The sequence below is a fragment of the Pelophylax lessonae genome (genome assembly GCF_965119305.1).
Source record: "Pelophylax lessonae genome assembly, chromosome: 2".
Classification (NCBI taxonomy): domain Eukaryota; kingdom Metazoa; phylum Chordata; class Amphibia; order Anura; family Ranidae; genus Pelophylax; species Pelophylax lessonae.
The window spans coordinates 611,345,705-611,363,353 of record NC_138769.1 but is presented as its reverse complement, the minus strand read 5'-3'; the positions used below and the strand labels follow the sequence as shown (position 1 = coordinate 611,363,353).

At 41.3% G+C, this 17,649-nt stretch overlaps 1 protein-coding gene across 1 annotated transcript in view; it reads left to right on the top strand.

The window, feature by feature from the left end:
- The first annotated feature begins 1,515 nt into the window (after positions 1–1,515).
- Positions 1,516–17,649, top strand: part of LOC309548492 (polyunsaturated fatty acid lipoxygenase ALOX8-like) — a 171,734-nt gene continuing 155,600 nt past the window's right edge. The window contains exons 1-3 of the mRNA XM_082248439.1: positions 1,516–1,704; positions 12,087–12,285; positions 15,324–15,405. Coding sequence (XP_082104565.1) covers positions 1,564–1,704; positions 12,087–12,285; positions 15,324–15,405 — 422 coding nt within the window. The 5' untranslated portion in view covers positions 1,516–1,563. The remainder of the gene's footprint in view (positions 1,705–12,086; positions 12,286–15,323; positions 15,406–17,649) is intronic.

The following is a 17,649-nucleotide window of genomic DNA, read 5'->3' as shown; positions in this document are numbered from 1 at the left end:
TCTTGTCAAGCTAGGAGGGAAACTACTTCATTACATAGGTAACAGATATGATGTTGAGGGATTGACTACAGGCCTATCCTTGCTGCCATAATGTTCCTCTGCAGCTTTAAGACTGGGGACCTGGCATTTCCTAATTTTCTCCCTGAGTCTTGTGACTCCTTGACTTCCTTCGCTCTCCATGAGCAAAACATCAGTTTCCCCTTCATGCCCTCAAGTGCCCAGTTCACCTCAATGGGTAAAGCCAAGCGTACCTGAATTTCACTGATTTCTCGAGTGTGTCCTGATTGGTAGGAAAGGGCAGTTTAGCCCACTTGACCATAATTGAGTTTGTTAGCCTGCACTGACTTAGCTATGATCCCTTGTCTTACTACCAGCACCTCAGCCAGAGTGTCCTCCTTTCCTGAAAAATGTAAATAGGGGCTATCAAGCTCTTAGAAACAGGAAGGTTGAGATGCAAAATATTTTGGCCTTGACCGTATTGTAGAGAAAAAGTCACTACATAGAAAGCTGTCCCTTCTATTGCTGCAATGACTAGGTGAACTCATGAAAACCCATCTAGTTGTTTCAACGTGTTTCTTCTTTTATCATCGATTGTAGTTCTATCTACTCAAGTATTTTAGATGCTTTATCAGCAGCTTAACTCTTGTTTAGATGTCTCTACGGGGGGGGGGGGGGGGGATGTTGTAAATGTAAAGAGTGTTCTGCTGCATATCGGTACATCATGCCCAGAACCCTCATTAACTAGAGCACTGCAGAGCACACTAAATAGGGTTTTTGGCCAGCCTATATGTGGAATAGTACATTACCCATTCATGACTCTTTATGTTTCAGGACAGAAAAAAAAATCCTATAAGTATAAGTAAAAAATCCTATAATCCTATAAGTAAGTATACTTACTTCCTTGTCTGAGTATTTCAGTAGTATATATTTACCAGAACAGATATAAAAAAAAACTTACTAATATAACTCATCAACATCACAAGCCTGTTAGGCTGTAATTTTAGATTGAATTACAGTATCTCACAAAAGTGAGTACACCCCTCACATTTTTTGTAAATATTTTATTGTACCTTTTCATGTGACAACACTGAAGAAATGACACTTTGCTACAATGTAAAGTAGTAAGTGAACAGCTTGTATAACAGTGTACATTCGCTGTCCCCTCAAAATAACTCACTTTTGTTGCCAGCGGTTTAGACATTAATGGCTGCGTGTTGAGTTACTTTGAGGGGACAGCAAATTGACACTGTTATACAAGCTTACAAGCTGTACACTCACTACTTTACATTGTAGCAAAGTGTCATTTCTTCAGTGTTGTCACATGAAAAGGTACAATAAAATATCTACAAAAAATGTGAGGGGTGTACTCACTTTTGTGAGATACTGTAATTCAATCTAAAAATACAGCCTGTCCAAACAGGATTGGTTCATGCTACTGATCTTGTAATTAGTTGTAGGTGTGAACTTGCTGTAAATTGCATAAAAGAGGAAGATATAGCTGACTGTTCATACTTGTGTCTTGCAGAGCTGTTTCCTTAAGAGTCATCTCCTGAAATCCTGAAGATGTACAAGTTAAAGGTAGCGACGGGGACTGACCTGGCTGCTGGCACCTGTAATAATGTCTCTATTGTCCTTGTGGGGGTGCATGGAGAAAGTGAAGTACACCAACTGCCCCATCAATGGTGCAACTTCATATCTGGAGCTGTGAGTATCACTACATATTGCTGACAGTATTTGTAATAGGTTACAATGGCATTACAACAGACATAGCAGCCAACTCAGCTGCTATAGAGCCTGGGGGTGGGGGGACGCATTAGGGAGGCTGGTATTGGAAATTAAACAAGACATTTTTTTTTGTGAATGTGTAGATACAAATCCAGTACTGTATCATTAAGATTTGGAGAGGTTGCTGCTATCACTGACTCTGTAAACTAAGTGACATTTCCAATCAAGAGGAACATACTGGAGGAATTTTCCGGTCTGTAGTCATAGTCGCTAGTCAGATTCTCTATTGTTGATGGTGTAGTAAGGAGAATTTGTGTAGCTAATTAAATCTCAGTGTTTCATCTGATAAAATGTAATGAGGCAGCTGAGGTTTGTAGTTCTGCAACAACCCCCCCCCCCCTTCACCACAAAGAATATTGCAGTGGTCATTATTACTACTATATCTTGTCTTTTTTAACTACTAGACTACCTCTTCCACTTTCTTGCTATGCCAATGGTAATGGTGGAAGGATTTAAAATTTACACTAAAGCTCTGAGATGCCTAACAATTCTGGTGAGCTACCATTGGCAGAGAAGTTACCTGGAAAATGAAAGCTTAGGTGTGGGCAAAAACTTTGACACATTAGCTAGGTACCAATATGGTACCTCTGATGGTGTGTGCATGCCAGTAGCTGCTGTTTCTTTAAAAATGTTACTTACACGCATCCTCTGAAGTCCTGGTGGTGACACTAGCAGTTGCAGCTGAAGCACAGCGATCACTCGCTGTGAAGCTCCACCATTCAGAAAAAAATCTTTTATTTTTAAAGAATAGAAGGTTTGCTGTGATTGTGCAAGTGTACACTATGATGTTCTTATGCCCCTTGCCCAGTTATAGAATGCCTTGTATTTTTTTTAAAGAATACAAGACATTTTCTGAATGGAGGAACTGCACAGCAAACGATCTACAATGATCCCTGACCATCAGCCCAGCCCTTTACCTCCAGAACTTCAGCAGTGACATCACTGTCAGAGGCTGCATGTAAGTAACATTCTTCATGAAAGAAGCAGCAGCTGCCAGTGGGGCACACATTTATTAGAGGTAATGCAAGTAAATGCTGCACTCTCCACATATGTATAAATACTGTGCTCATATAGGGAACATAAATAAACCAAAAAGCAGTGTTGCGCCAGTCATGTGCGCACATAGTGTAATAAAACTCAAAATCAGTGTCCATACATGTTCCAATGTCCATACAATCAATCAAATAAACGGTGAATCCACGTGTCCAAAAGAATCTTGTGCAAAACTTAATTAGTGCTTTCGAGATTAGTGCAATCCCACCACCAGGTGAATTGGTCTCTCACCTCCACTATAGACCCACTGCTGGGTCAATCACAGCGTTGTATATACACAGGGACCTTCAGATAGTAAAGGCTATGGATAGCCTATTACCTCCAGAGGGATTCTCACCGATAGACATAAAAGGGGAACAAAGGAAGAGATCTAGTGCTCTCTGTATGGTTGCAGTAAACCGCTTTATTGAGTAAAAGGAATGGTACTCACAAAGGTGGCGCTTCCAAAGCGCATAGCAATCAGCATAAACAGTATCTAGGAAGAGACAGCTTCCAGCACGCAGGCTCTGTCCCCTATACGCGTGACGTCGAAGCCCAACCACAGGCGTTGACTTCCTCAGTAGGGGTGGAGACTGCATGGTGTGCTGCGCCTTAAATGGCCGGGCTGGATCCCCTTACATGAAGCTGATTGGATCTATTTACATATTGCCCTCCCTGTGCCTTTTATGCAGCTCAGGACCCCGGAAATAAGAATATTCACATTCATTCCCTGGTGCCACATCGCTATACCGGATTAAATAGAGAATAGAGCAAATGCAATGCATCTATCGTTTTACATTTATCAGAGACTGCATGCCGGAGCTCATCTCTTCCTAGTATATACCGATCTTTTACCAATAATACACTTTATTAGCAGCATTAATATGGAGATCTTTGATTATTTTGATAACAGAGAGATTAAAATAGATGACATTTTTTCAGGGGACAAAAATAGAGGTAAATATGAAGACCTCTCAGAGTTTCAAAATATTAGGTTTCTTGATGGAAAAGAAAACCAGAGCTTGGTGGGATATAATCTCTTTTGAGCAATACATAGCCCACCAGCTTGTTCCCAGACGTCTAAGGTGGGATGTACCCCCAAATGTTGGACTAGAAGGAGAAGATTCCTGCAGGGAATGATTAATTTTCTTTAGTCAGAAAGGGCATGAACTAATGAACTTTTTGCTGCAACGTAAACAGAAGAAGCTGACGTTGACGGAAGCTAGCATAAGTGACTTGAAAAAGAAATTAGAACCACTTAAGGAATCACCTGAATTTAATCAGCTCTCCAATGACCTTAAAAAGAGACTAGAAAAAACTGATAAGGAAACTCAGGAAAAGAAAAGGAAGAAATTCATAAGAGATATGAATGACTATAAAAATAATGAGGTGTTCAAATGGCAGAAGGCTTTACAAGAGGACTCCACACCGATATCACGGGATAGCACCCCTGAGAGAGAGGTTAGTGCCCCTCCCGTGTGGAGCAGAGCACCCCCAGCCCCGAATAGGGGAGTAGGGGGCAACATTGTTTACTCAGCTCCAACACCCGCCTACCATCCCCATCAGAGAGGAAATTGGAGAGGAGGACGGCCGGGTAGGGGTAGAGGTGGTCCCTTCAGAGGTAGAGGGAGAGGACAGAAGAAAAATAATAGAAGTACTCACCAATACTCACAAGATAATTGGTATTAACATCAAGGGAATGAGACCCAGTTCAGACAAGAGAGAGAAGAGATGACTCATATTATGAGTCTCCAGGTCCCTCTACGTCATACAACTTACCCACAGGTAATAGATTCAATGTGTTGGATCAAACTGTGGCCGACGGCCCCCAGAGTTTTTTTTAGGGAAACCCAGTACCGGGGTACAGGGGATTCCCTGGAAGTACATCTGGGGAAAAAGAAAAGGCAAAGAGGAAGGAGAGCGGGCCGACGCCTCCAAAAAAAGCAAGCACCATTAGGCGCTGGTGTTTTTAATATTAGTGGGATACCCCTTAACAGGGAAGGAACCAACGTCCTTGACAAAGGATTAAAGTTTGCTCCCGCTAGTAATTTAAACAAATTCAATACTTATGTGAACTTGCAGAAGTACATTAGAACTCTGAATCAGAAGAAATATTTTTTAGCCAAACCAGATAATCGCCCTAGCGTGGCAGATAGATCTCACCACTCCTCCCTTAAAAATAAGTCGGTATTCAATCCACCTTATAAAGATAATAAATATGTGGAAGTGTTCAGGAACCTAGTTGCACATGATCTGGAACATTTGCAGGTCAAAAAGGTGCAGGACCCACAATGGATTAAAAATGGGATAACCAGTCTAGAGAAAAATAAACAACTGGTGATACGACCGGCAGATAAAGGGGGAGGGATTGTGGTGATGAGTGCCGAATACTATAAGAATGAAATGACGAAATAGTTATCAGATACAAATACCTATACTAAATTGACTTGCAATCCGGGTAAACCAGTAAAAAGAGGAATCAGATAAACTTATTAAGAAAGGATCTAATAATGAGATATCTGAACCCTGTATCATGTAGAACCCCCATCATATACTTCCTTCCGAAGATACATAAAGACAGTGAGAAACCGCCCGGTTGGCCAATCATTAATGGGATTGATTCTCTGAGTTCACGGCTGGGTCAATACATAGACTTTTATCTTCAACCCCTTGTCACCCATACAGAGGCATATACGAAGGATACCAGGCATGTGATTCAAATTTTACAAGAAGTTGCGTATACAGGGGACTGCATCCTAGCTACTGCAGATGTAGGTTCCCTGTATATGATTATAGGACATGAGGCGGCCATGGCAGCAGCTTCTTGGGCCCTTAATAAATCAGAACTTGAATATGAACATATTAGATTCATTTTAAAAATTCTGAAGTTCTGTTTAGGGCATAACTGTTTCTGGTATTCAGGTGACTTCCATCTTCAAGTAAGGGGCGTGGCTATGGAGGCAAGATTTGCCCCCAGTGTAGCAAATCTATTTATGGCCCAGTGGGAAGAGGAAGTCGTTTTAATGAATCGACCCAAGGAATTATTATGCTATAAAAGGTTTATAGATGACCTACTGATCATTTGGAAGGGAGATGCTCAATCTTTTTATTCTTTTAAAAATAAAATTAATTTTAATGATAGGGGTATCAAATTATCTTGGACTGAAAGCAAGGAAATGGTGCAATTCCTTGATTTGGAGATTTTTGTCCAGAACAGCCGGATTCATACAAAAATTTTTTGCAAACCGACCGATCGGAATTCGTATTTACCGATGGACAGTTGCCATCATCAAAATTGGCTCTTTAATATTCCTAAGGGACAATTGATTTGTTTAAAAAGAAACTGTTCCAGTCAGGATGATTATGCTATTCAGTCCAAAATATTGGTGGATCGATTTTGTGAAAAAGGGTATGATATGGAGAAAATTTCCTCAGATTACGACCAAATTGCAGTTTTAGATAGGAATAGATTTTTACATGATAACAAGAAACCTGTGTCGGACACAGGTAATTTCAAATTTATTTCTGACTATAGTGTTCAACACAAACAGGTTGAATGGATAGTCAGAAAACATTGGGCTATTCTGAAGCAGGATAAAATCCTAGGACCCCACCTACCAGATAGACCTGGATTCATCTATAGGAGGGCACCCACTTTAAAAGATAGACTGGCACCAGGAGTCACAAACCCCCCAGTATTCAGGAAAAACACAGTATTTCAGTTCCTGTGACGAGACCCTTGCTCGCTCTGTCCGCTCTCCCAACACTCCTCTGTTTCTAGTGAGTCAGCCTGCAGATCGCAACGTCTGAAGGTTCGGTCAACCAAGGATCCGGGATCCGAACTACAGCTATGTGCCGTTCGGAATCCATTAGAACAAACACCAGGCAAGGCTGTATGTAAGTTCAAACAGGAAGACCATATTAGGAGTTGGACTTCCTGCTCAGAGACCTCATGGCAAAGGGAACAAATGACCTTGCTGACAAATATGAAGCAATTCAACCCATCACCCATCTGTCCTTAAATTCCAGTGATGGTGAACACCATTTGTAGTAGTCCAAACCATTTTTCAGTGTTCACCACCCTCCTGGTCACCCTGCATCCATAACAGATGCAGGGTGACTTAAACATAAGAGAGCCCCATAAGGCTGGGCATGGTGCCCCCCAACCTCTCTAAAGGAATTTGGGGTCCACAACCCCCATGCCCAAAGTGACTCCCGTCACAGTTCCTATCTGGTTTTCATGCATGCGGCAAATGCATAGTATGTCGTCATGCTCGCAAAAATCAGAAAAAGAGGAAAATGTTCAGAGCCAACAGTACAGGCAAAGAATATCAGATTAAAGATCTGATCACCTGCTCGACTGTAGGAGAGGTTTACATGCTGGAGTGTGGCTGTGGGCTCCAGTATGTTGGTCGCACTTCGAGACCCCTGAATGTGAGGCTAGCAGAGCATGTTAAGAATATTAAGAAAGGTGAAACCTCACATAATGTCTCTAAACATTTCCGAGAAGTACATGACAGAAAACCTGATACCTTGCAATTCTGGGGGATCGAGCATGTTTCCAAACATTGGAGAGGGGGTCACTATATAAGACAGTTGAGTAGAAGAGAATCCTTTTGGGTGTATGAGACCAAAGTATTGTCACCTAGAGGTCTCAACATCGACTTCGACCTCAACTGCTTTATTAGCGATAGATAATGCATTCTGGTATTATTTTAGACATCATTTTTTATTTATAGTTTTTTATTGATAGCTTTTTATCTGTATTTTTAATGATGATCTTCTGGTTCTGCAAGATTTGATGTATTTCTGTTTAAGTCATGGGGATTTTTCTGATATATGCATTTTTATGGGTTTTTTATGAGTTTTAAAAGTTGATGCGTTTTTAGATTCCAATATATGCACCTTCATAGATTTAATGCGTTTTTAATCAATTAGAAGTTTTATTATGTATTTATATATTTATTATGAATTTTCATTTAATAAAGTGTATTATTGGTAAAAGATCGGTATATACTAGGAAGAGATGAGCTCCGGCATGCAGTCTCTGATAAATGTAAAACGATAGATGCATTGCATTTGCTCTATTCTCTATATAATCCGGTATAGCGATGTGGCACCAGGGAATGAATGTGAATATTCTTATTTCCGGTGTCCTGAGCTGCATAAAGGGCACAGGGAGGGCAATATGTAAATAGATCCAATCAGCTTCATGTAAGGGGATCCAGCCCGGCCATTTAAGGCGCAGCACACCATACAGTCTCCACCCCTACTGAGGAAGTCAACGCCTGTGGTTGGGCTTCGACGTCACGCGTATAGGGGACAGAGCCTGCGTGCTGGAAGCTGTCTCTTCCTAGATACCGTTTATGCTGATTGCTATGCGCTTTGGAAGCGCCACCTTTGTGAGTACCATTCCTTTTACTCAATAAAGCGGTTTACTGCAACCATACAGAGAGCACTAGATCTCTTCCTTTGTTCCCCTTTTATTACACTAGTTTTATTACAGTATGTGTGCACATGACTGGTGCAACACTACTTTTTGGTTTATTTAGTTTACATTGTGTGGTTTAGACACTTTTAGTGTGTGCAGCCGGTCTTTATATCATTTGTTTATTGCACCATTCACTATTGATATTTTTTTGTGCTGATAGTTTTTGTTTTATATATAGGGAACATAATCTAATGAAAAACTGCTATAAATAATCAACTAATTATTCAGTGTAATAAACATAGTGAAAGCCACAGAGTGAAAAACAAGACCCATCCAATTCTTTTCTGTAAAAGAAGTATTTTGTAACCAGCATAAGTGTCTCTAACAATGCAGTGCTTCTTTCTCCGAAACTCATTTAATGCTCTAATATTTCATGCGTAATGAACTACAGTACACCTCCTCCCCAAACAGATATGGTGCTCTCTTGTGCTCACACTCAAGCTGTGTATTCACCAGAATCTCATGGCCTTCTTATCCTAATAAGTGGGTCCACAATAGCTCAATTGTTGTGCTGTCCTTCCATTGGCCTTCCATTGTCCTACATTTTGGCCTTCATGAGTAAACAATAGAATAGAATGCCATAATGCAGTCATTTTTATATTTAAAGAAGGAAGTTGCCAGCACTAAATATACAGCTGAGAGAAAAAGTATGTGAAGCCTTTGGAATGATGCACAAATTGGTCATAAAATGTAATCTGATCATCATCTAAGTCACAACAATAGACAATCCCAGTCTGCTTAAACTAATAACACACAAAAAATGAAACGTTGCCATGTTTTTATTGAACACACCATGTAAACATTCACAGTGCAGGTGGAAAAAGTATGTGAACCCTTGGATTTAATAACTGGTTGAACCTCCTTTGGCAGCAATAACTTCAACCAAACTTTTCCTGTAGTTGCAGATCAGACGTGCACAACGGTCAGGAGTAATTTTTGACCATTCCTCTTTACAGAACTGTTTCAGTTCAGCAATATTCTTGGGATGGCTGGTGTGAATCGCTTTCTTGAGGTCATGCCACAGCATCTCAATCGGGTTGAGGTCAGGACTGGGCCACTTCAGAAGGCATATTTTCTTCTGTTTAAGCCATTCTGTTGTTGATCTACTTCTATGCTTTGGGTCATTGTCCTGTTGCAACACCCATCTTCTGTTGAGCTTCAGCTGGTAGACAGATGGCCTTAAGTTCTCCTGCAAAATGTCTTGATAAACTTGGGAATTCATTTTTCCTTTGATGAGAGCAATCCATCCAGGCCCTGACGCAGAAAAGCAGCCCCAAACCATGATGCCCCCACCACCATACTTCATAGTTGGGATCAGGTTTTGATGTTGGTGTGCTGTGCCTCTTTTTCGCCACACATAGTGTTGTGTGTTTCTTCTAAACAACTCAACTTTGGTTTCATCTGTCCACAGAATATTTTGCCAGTACTGCTGTGGAACATCCAGGTGCTCAATTTGTGCAGAAATCCATATCATTCCAAAGGGTTCACATACTTTTTCTTGCAGCTGTATTTACTACACAACTTCGATCCAAGATGGCCACTGATGACACAACTTCCTGTCTATTTCCAGTGTGTGTTCCATGGACTGGAAGTGATGCAGGTAGATATGCTGTCACAAAGTATAGCCCCAGCCAATTAACATTTTGTCCAATTAACGCGTTCAGCGTGCGCTGTCTGCCTTGGTACAGTGAATCTGGAAAGTATTCACAGCGTTTTATCTTTTCCACATTTTCTTATTTTACAGCCTTATTCCAAAATGAACGAAATTATTAATTTCCTCAAAATCCCACAAACAATACCCCATAAAGACCACGTGAAAGAAGTTTGTTTGAAATCTTTGCAAATTTATAAAAAAATCACATGTACATAAGTATTCACAGCCTTTGCTCAATACTTTGTTGAAGCACCTTTGGCTCAAATTACAGCCTCAAGTCTTTTTGAGTTTGACGCTACAAGCCTGGCACACCTATTTTCGGGCAGTTTCTCCCTTTCTTCTTTGCAGGACCTCTGAAGCTCCATCAGGTAGGATGGGGAGTGTCGGTACATTTTCAGTCCTCAACAGAGATGTTCAATCGGGTTCAAGTCTGGGCTCTGGCTGGGCCATTTAAGGACATTCACTGAGTTTTCCCATAGCCACTCCTTTGTTATCTTGACTGTGTGCTTAGGGTCGTTGTCCTGTTGGAAGAGGAACCTTCCCCCCCAGTTTGAGGTCTAGAGTGCTCTGGAGCAGGTTTTCATCAAGGATGTCTTTCTACATTGAGCATCCATCTTTCCCTCGATCCTGACTAGTCTCCCAGTTCCTGCCGCTGAATAACATCCCCACATCATGATGCTGCCTCCACCATACTTCACTTAAAGGATGGTATTAGCCAGGTAATAAGCAGTGCCTGGTTTCCTTCAGACATGACGCTTGCCATTCAGGCCAAAGAATTCAATCTTTGTTTCCTCAGACCAGAGGACCATGTTTCTCATGGTCTGAGTCCTTCAGGTGCCTTTTGGCAAACTCCAGAGGGGCTATCGTGTGCCTTTTACTGAGGAGTGGCTTCAGTTTGGCCACTCTACCATACAGGCCTGATTGGTGGAGTGCTGCAGAGATGGTTGTTCTTCTGGAAGGTTCTCCTCTCTCCACAGAGAAACGCTGGAGCTCTGTCAGAGAGACCATCGGGTTCTTGGTCACCTCCCTGTCTAAGGCCCATCTCCCTTGATCGCACAGATTGGCCTGCCCTAGGAAGAGTTCTGGTGGTTCCAAACTTCTTTCATTTACGGATGATGGATGCCACTGTTCTCATTGGGACCTTCAATGCTGCAGAAATGTTAATGTATCCTTCCCCAGATCTGTGCCTCGATACAATCCTGTCTCTGAGATCTACAGACAATTCCTTGGACTTCATGGCTTGGTTTATGCTCTGGCATGCACTGTTAACTGTGGGACTTTGTATAGACAGGTGGTGCATTTCCAAATCATGTCCAACAAACTGAACTTACAACAGATGGACTCCAATCAGGTTGTAGAAACATCTCAAGGATGATCAGTGGAAACAGGATACACCTGAGCTCAATTTGGCTGTCATGGCAAAGGCTGTGAATACTTATGTACATGTGTTTTTTTTTCATTTTTTATTTTTAAATACATTTGCAAAGATTTCAGGCAAGCTTGTAAAAACTTGGAAAACAATTAATTGAATCCATTTTGGAATAAGTATGTTTACTATTTCCACAATCTTAGTACTCTTTGGTACCATCTTGTGTCTGTTGTATTATTGCACCTTGCCCATCCAGTATTACAGAAAACACAACTCCTCTTGTTTTTCCACCACACAAATTAATTCCCTCTACTTAAAAGCCCGACTTTGGAGAATATGGGGATATTGTTCCTCAGGGTCCTGGAAAGTTATTCTCAACACTTCCGAAAAAATGTGAAAGGCGAATTTAAGTCCATACAAGTAAATTTCAGCTAAAATTAAAAAATATAAAGGCTACCAATGAAATCTAAAAACAGTTGAGAAATAAATAATGTTTATTACACTGAATAATGGGTCATTTACAGCGATTTTTAACAAGATTAGTTATGTTCTTTAAATGAGCACAGTTTTTATGCACATGTTGGAGTGCAGCACTTTATTGCATTTTTCACACTACAAAACGTATCACGTGATCTTTAATCTACTTTTTTGAAAGTCTGTTTTTCTCTACCCACATGCTCTTTGAATTATCGGTGACCTTTGCTTAGATTTGTAGTGTGTGCAGATTTCTTAGATTCCACGTTTGGTTTTTCCAGGTGACAGAGTTTAATATCACTGTAAATAAAGACCTTGGAGAGCTCCTGCTGGTTAGGCTGTCCATGGAGCGCTACCTAAATTTCCCTCTGGATGCCTGGTACTGCAAATATGTCACAGTGACCTGCCCCAAAGGTCAACTCTACCGATTCCCATTGTATCAGTGGATATTAAAATTTGTGGAGATCCCAGAAGGGAAGGGTGAGATATGACTTTATCATTAATATTATATTAGAATTATTTTTACCTATCTCTTCTATGTACTTCATTTTCTATATGAGGCAGATGTGAAATATTATTACCAAACATTATTATGAGTTTAATTGTAGGGATCCTTAAAGCTCTACAAAAAAAAAGTCCAAATAAGCTCCCTGCAAAAGATGAATTAGTCTTACCTCATACGCATTTCACTTTCAATCAAGGGATGGGTGCAGCAAATTTGGCTGGATGGTGCTTTGTCATGGGCAATGGGGAGGGGATAATGGAAGGTAGGGAGCTTTACCTATTTTTTATCTTGCACTCTCGACCCCTGAATTACGTACATTATCCACTCTTGACCCCTGCACTTGAGAATTATGCACTTGTAACCCAGAGCAGTCTATGCCCAGGTTTAATTTAACATTGCCCATTTAAGCCCCTCTCACAGTGCAATTTGGCCTCCCCCACCCATCAGTGTGGTGTACTATGGGTGCTTCTATTGGCTTCGTCCTCTATTTCGCCCCCCCCACAATTTGTTCCAACAATGGACAGCTTTTCTATAGTAATATTTGGAGATTCTTTTGCCCATGTGTAGAAAAAGCAGAGCCTGGCTTTGAGGCCTTTGGAAACTAGGCTGTACGAGGAGAGTGGAGACTTGGAGGTTTGCTGGAGGGAAGAGTGGCGTTTATAACATAACTGTACTAAAATTACTTTTTTTTTTTTTTCATAATAGTATATTCATAGTTCCACCAATGTCATAGTACTACAGTTTATTAACCCAACAACTAGTTATACGTTTTTAATAACTGCACCAGACTGACAATATCTAATGCCAAGCTGCTATGGGGTTCAGTGAAATTTAGGTATTTGAGTATCTGATTGTCAGAAAGGGCATGTCAGTAGACAACATGGTCCCTCTGAACAGACTTCTGTGCCTCTTCACAGGCTAATTAATGCTTCCTCTCGTAGACACAGGTATTTGGCGAATACTTATGCACATGCATAGGTGCGTGTTCACATGTGCATTGGCGGCACTTGCGTCAGATGTTGACGCCAAAGGGGCTATTTAAACTATCAGTGCTCAGGATTAGTGCTGCTTTGTCTTTAGCCTTCCCTGTACCCTGTAAACCCTGTCATTCTGCATCATGATTCCAGTTGCTGACCCAGCTAGTCTGACATCTCTCTCCAAACTCCGCCTGCACTGACCCCGGTTTGTCCATGACCCCGGCTTCTGCCTGCTCCATTTGCTTATGTTCCACTGACTGGCTCCTAACCTGGCTTTTACCCTGACCACGCTCTTGCTAGCTCCTGTGTACCTGATCTGTCCTGCTGGTGCATGACCCAGCCTGCCTGACTCTGCTAATCTTCCTGTGGTTTGCAGTACTTGCCTTACATCCTGCTGTGCCTGGTGTTCCACAGTCTGCTACCGGTGTATACCTGCCCACTGTCACCAATACCAGCCTGCTTCAGACTGCCACCCTCCAGCTGTCTACCAGCCTGCCTGCTTCACTGGAGACTATGGATTCTCCTGCCTGGCATGGATACTTGCTCTTCTACTTGCAAGAATTGCAGGCACTACTGCCACTCTGCACTCCTGTGCCTTCTGTCCACACTACCAGGGGCCCAGAGTCAGAGGTGTAAGAGAGGCCTTCCTCACCATTTCAGGCTCTGCTACCAGGTACTGATGCTACAGAGCCCAAACATTAACTCAATAACACTATAGAGCTCAGTGTTCATTGGCTGTTTGGTACTTCTATCCCTATCTTCTAGGGATGTCAAACACAATTTCATTGCGGGCCGCATCAGCATTAGGATTGCCCTCAAAGGGCCAGTTGTATCTGGAAGACTATAAAAATGTATCATCCCTGCCTCCACCACAGAATCACATTGAACTGTGGGTGTGGCCAAATTGCAGTAAAAGTGGGAAGATCTTAAAGGGGCAATAAATACCAGAAGTAAGTTCAGGGGTGCTCTATGCACAGAGTGCAATTTCAGGGGTGTGCTGTGTACAGAGTGCAGGATTAAGGAGTGCGCTACATTCAAAGTGTAGGTTTAGGGGTGTGCTATAACCAGTGTGCAGGGTTCAGCTCTCTTTCACAGGCTGTCCACATCTCCCTTCCACCCCTCCTCAGATCTGACCTCTGCACCACCCTCGCCCATTCGTCACCTCTGCAAACATCTCCCTCCACAGCAGGGCCAGATTAATGTAGGGGCTATTGGAGCTGCAGCTCCAGGCCCCTACCTTTTATATAGGCCCCGGGTTGGCCATATTCACTGTTACCGCTCTTCTGTCACTTGTAAACACAGAAGTCTGGCTTCTATGCTCGCTTCCCCAGGCAGCACCCTCAGAACCTCCCCACACAGCGTGAAGGCCGGACAAGGAGGGACAGTTGGCGATGCATGGATGTGTTTATGGGCTTCAGAGACAGCATCCCATGTTGAATTAGGCATGCATGGCTGCACCCTTCCTCCTCTGGGTGCATGGCAAGGCACGGCCCTTAAGGCCCTTCAAAATCCTCAGCACCAAGCCCATGATGCTGTTAATCCGGCCCTGCTCCACAGCCCTCATCCCCCCCTCCCCAATAAGCTTCCTCTGCATCTCACTAACCCTGCCTGGCACAAGTAACTCCTGGCAATGTATGCAGCTATGGCTCTCACTTGCAGGGATATCATTGGTCAGCATCTGTACACCAGGATCAAAGTTCAGCTTACCATGTGATGCCCCATTCCACACTGCAGGTGCAGGCAGAGATCTGAGAGAGTCGCTAAAAGGAAAGTTGTTCTTGTAACCACAGAAGGCTTCTGTGTTTTCAAGTGACGTTGGTGAGTTAGAAATGGAGGGCAAGAGCTGGAGGTGGTGGAATTAACTTCTGCTACATTCCAGGCAAAAAAAAGCCCAGGATGCAAGGGCCACATGAAATGGCCTGGAGGACCAGGTTCCGCCAGTAGACCTTGTATTTGACATGTGCTCTTTCAGATTTATGTGCTAAATGGGAGTATTGTGGTAGCAAATATATTAATTTTAACCTGTTCTGTTTTAGGTGTTGTGATAACTAAGAATACTCACCCTGTTCTCCAGCAACAAAGAAAATTAGAATTAGAGATTAACAGAGAAACACACAAGTGAGTGATCAGCACATACATTCTACCTCTTTATGGTGAGAGGGGGTTGTCCATTATAGGATTGTTAATTTTTACGCTCATCTTGCTTATGATAAAGCTATTTTCTACTTCAGCCTTTCTGCTGATTGCGTAATCTGGATTTAAAGAAGAATTAAAGGTTTGATCAATGGCTTAATGCACTCTGAACACAGGAGGTCGGCCGCTTAGCATGGGCACCAATGCAAAGCATTCTCTGAGCGAGGTGGAGAGCATGACATCACTGCCATGTCTCTCCACCTCATTCATTTAGAAATTACAAAACATTTTCTGAATCGCAACCAGCATGCTGAGCAACCAACCTCCTGTGTTCACAAGACCTCAGGCCAGCCATTTAGCAAGAGACCTAGAAGCAATTGGAGATCACTGGAGTTCCGGTGTCTAATTCAGTGAATTCCATCTTCCAGGGCCATTGGCCAGGCATTGTATATACAAGCTGGACCAATGTAACTATATAAAAATATACCATACCGTGAATTCTTCTTTCATTTACTCTTGTTATCCATTTTATTTATCTATTTTTACATCAATAGCTATTGCTGATTTTAGTCTGGAGAAATAGTCAAACACTGATATATGGTTTTGTATCAGTTTATCAAATTCTTTATAACATCAGATTCACTGTATTCTTCCAGTACAGAGACCTAAGTGAATGACATATAGCTTATTAAAGCACCCTGTATCATAAGCAATTGTCGTTAAAATAAACTTTGCTTATCTCTGCCACTTCCTGAATATATAAGAGATATGCATAACGGAATTTTTTTTTCGTTTCATTAAGGTAATCATTTTGTTTCTTAATATTCATTATGTTAAAGTAATTTTTTGGGGAATTAATTTAGTTTTTTCGGTTTTGTATAGTTTTGTATATATCGGAAGATTGGCTATATTCATTTTAATGTGTTAATTTTTTTTTTTTTTTTTTTGCGGGAGATTATTTATGCACTTTATCCCTGCTAGTCCAACCCACAAAGAGAAATTGAATAAGCTGATTTTTTTAGAGTAAAAAATGTTAATGCAAAATAAAAATGAATTGGATTAATTATGTTATGATTCAGAGATGGATCCACCACACCACCTCCATCCAATCCAAACACAATAAATAGGGATCATCATTTTATTTCACTTTTATACCTTGCTGTATTTATTGCAATATGTTTCCATTTCATATGTAGTGCATTTTTTAAAATATTTTTTTTTAATAATGAAAAATGTTAATGCAACAGAAAATCAAAATCGTTCCAAACAATGTCATACTTTATTTTGGATGCTTCACATATCCGAATTAAACAAATTAAACATTTATTTTGCTGAAATTTCATTGAAATTCTATTGTGATTTAGAAATGTATATTAGTGTTGAGGCGATAGCTTGATAATACAAATGTGTCTAAAACAATTTCTATAAAATGTGCAAAAAGAAATAAGTGCTACCAACTATGCTATGCAAACTGACCAAAAAATTCAAAGCATATGAAACAATATATGTGAAAAAAGTCAATGCAGAAAATAAGAATAAATCTTCTATTCCACTTCTTTTTCCATCATTTGTGAATTAGTGATGCATGCTCTCCTTATCCAACTATTCTCCACTTACATTGAACAAAATTATAAACGCAACACTTTTGTTTTTGCCCCCATTTTTCATGAGCTGAACTCAAAGATCTAAGACTTTTTCTACGTATACAAAAGACCTATTTCTCTCAAATATTGTTAACAAATCTGGCTAAATCTGTGTTAGTGAGCACTTCTCCTTTGCCAAGATAATCCATCCACCTCACAGGAGTGGCATATCAAGATGCTGATTAGACAGCATGATTATTGCACAGGTGTGCCTTAGGCTGGCCACAATAAAAGGCCAATCTAAAATGTGCAGTTTTACTGTATTGGGGGGGGGGGGGTTGTCCAGGGGGGTCCGAAAACCAGTCAGTATTAGTGTGACCACCATTTACCTCACGCAGTGCAACACCCCTTCTTCGCATAGTTGATCAGGTTGTTGATTGTGGCCTGTGGAATGTTGGTCCACTCCTCTTCAATGGCTGTGGAAGTTGCTGGATATTGGCAGGACCTGGAACATGCTGTCATATACACCGATCCAGAGGATCCCAAACATGCTCAATGGGTGACATGTCCGGTGAGTATGCTGGCCATGCAAGAACTGGGATGTTTTCAGCTTCCAGGAATTGTGTACAAATCCTTGCAACATGGG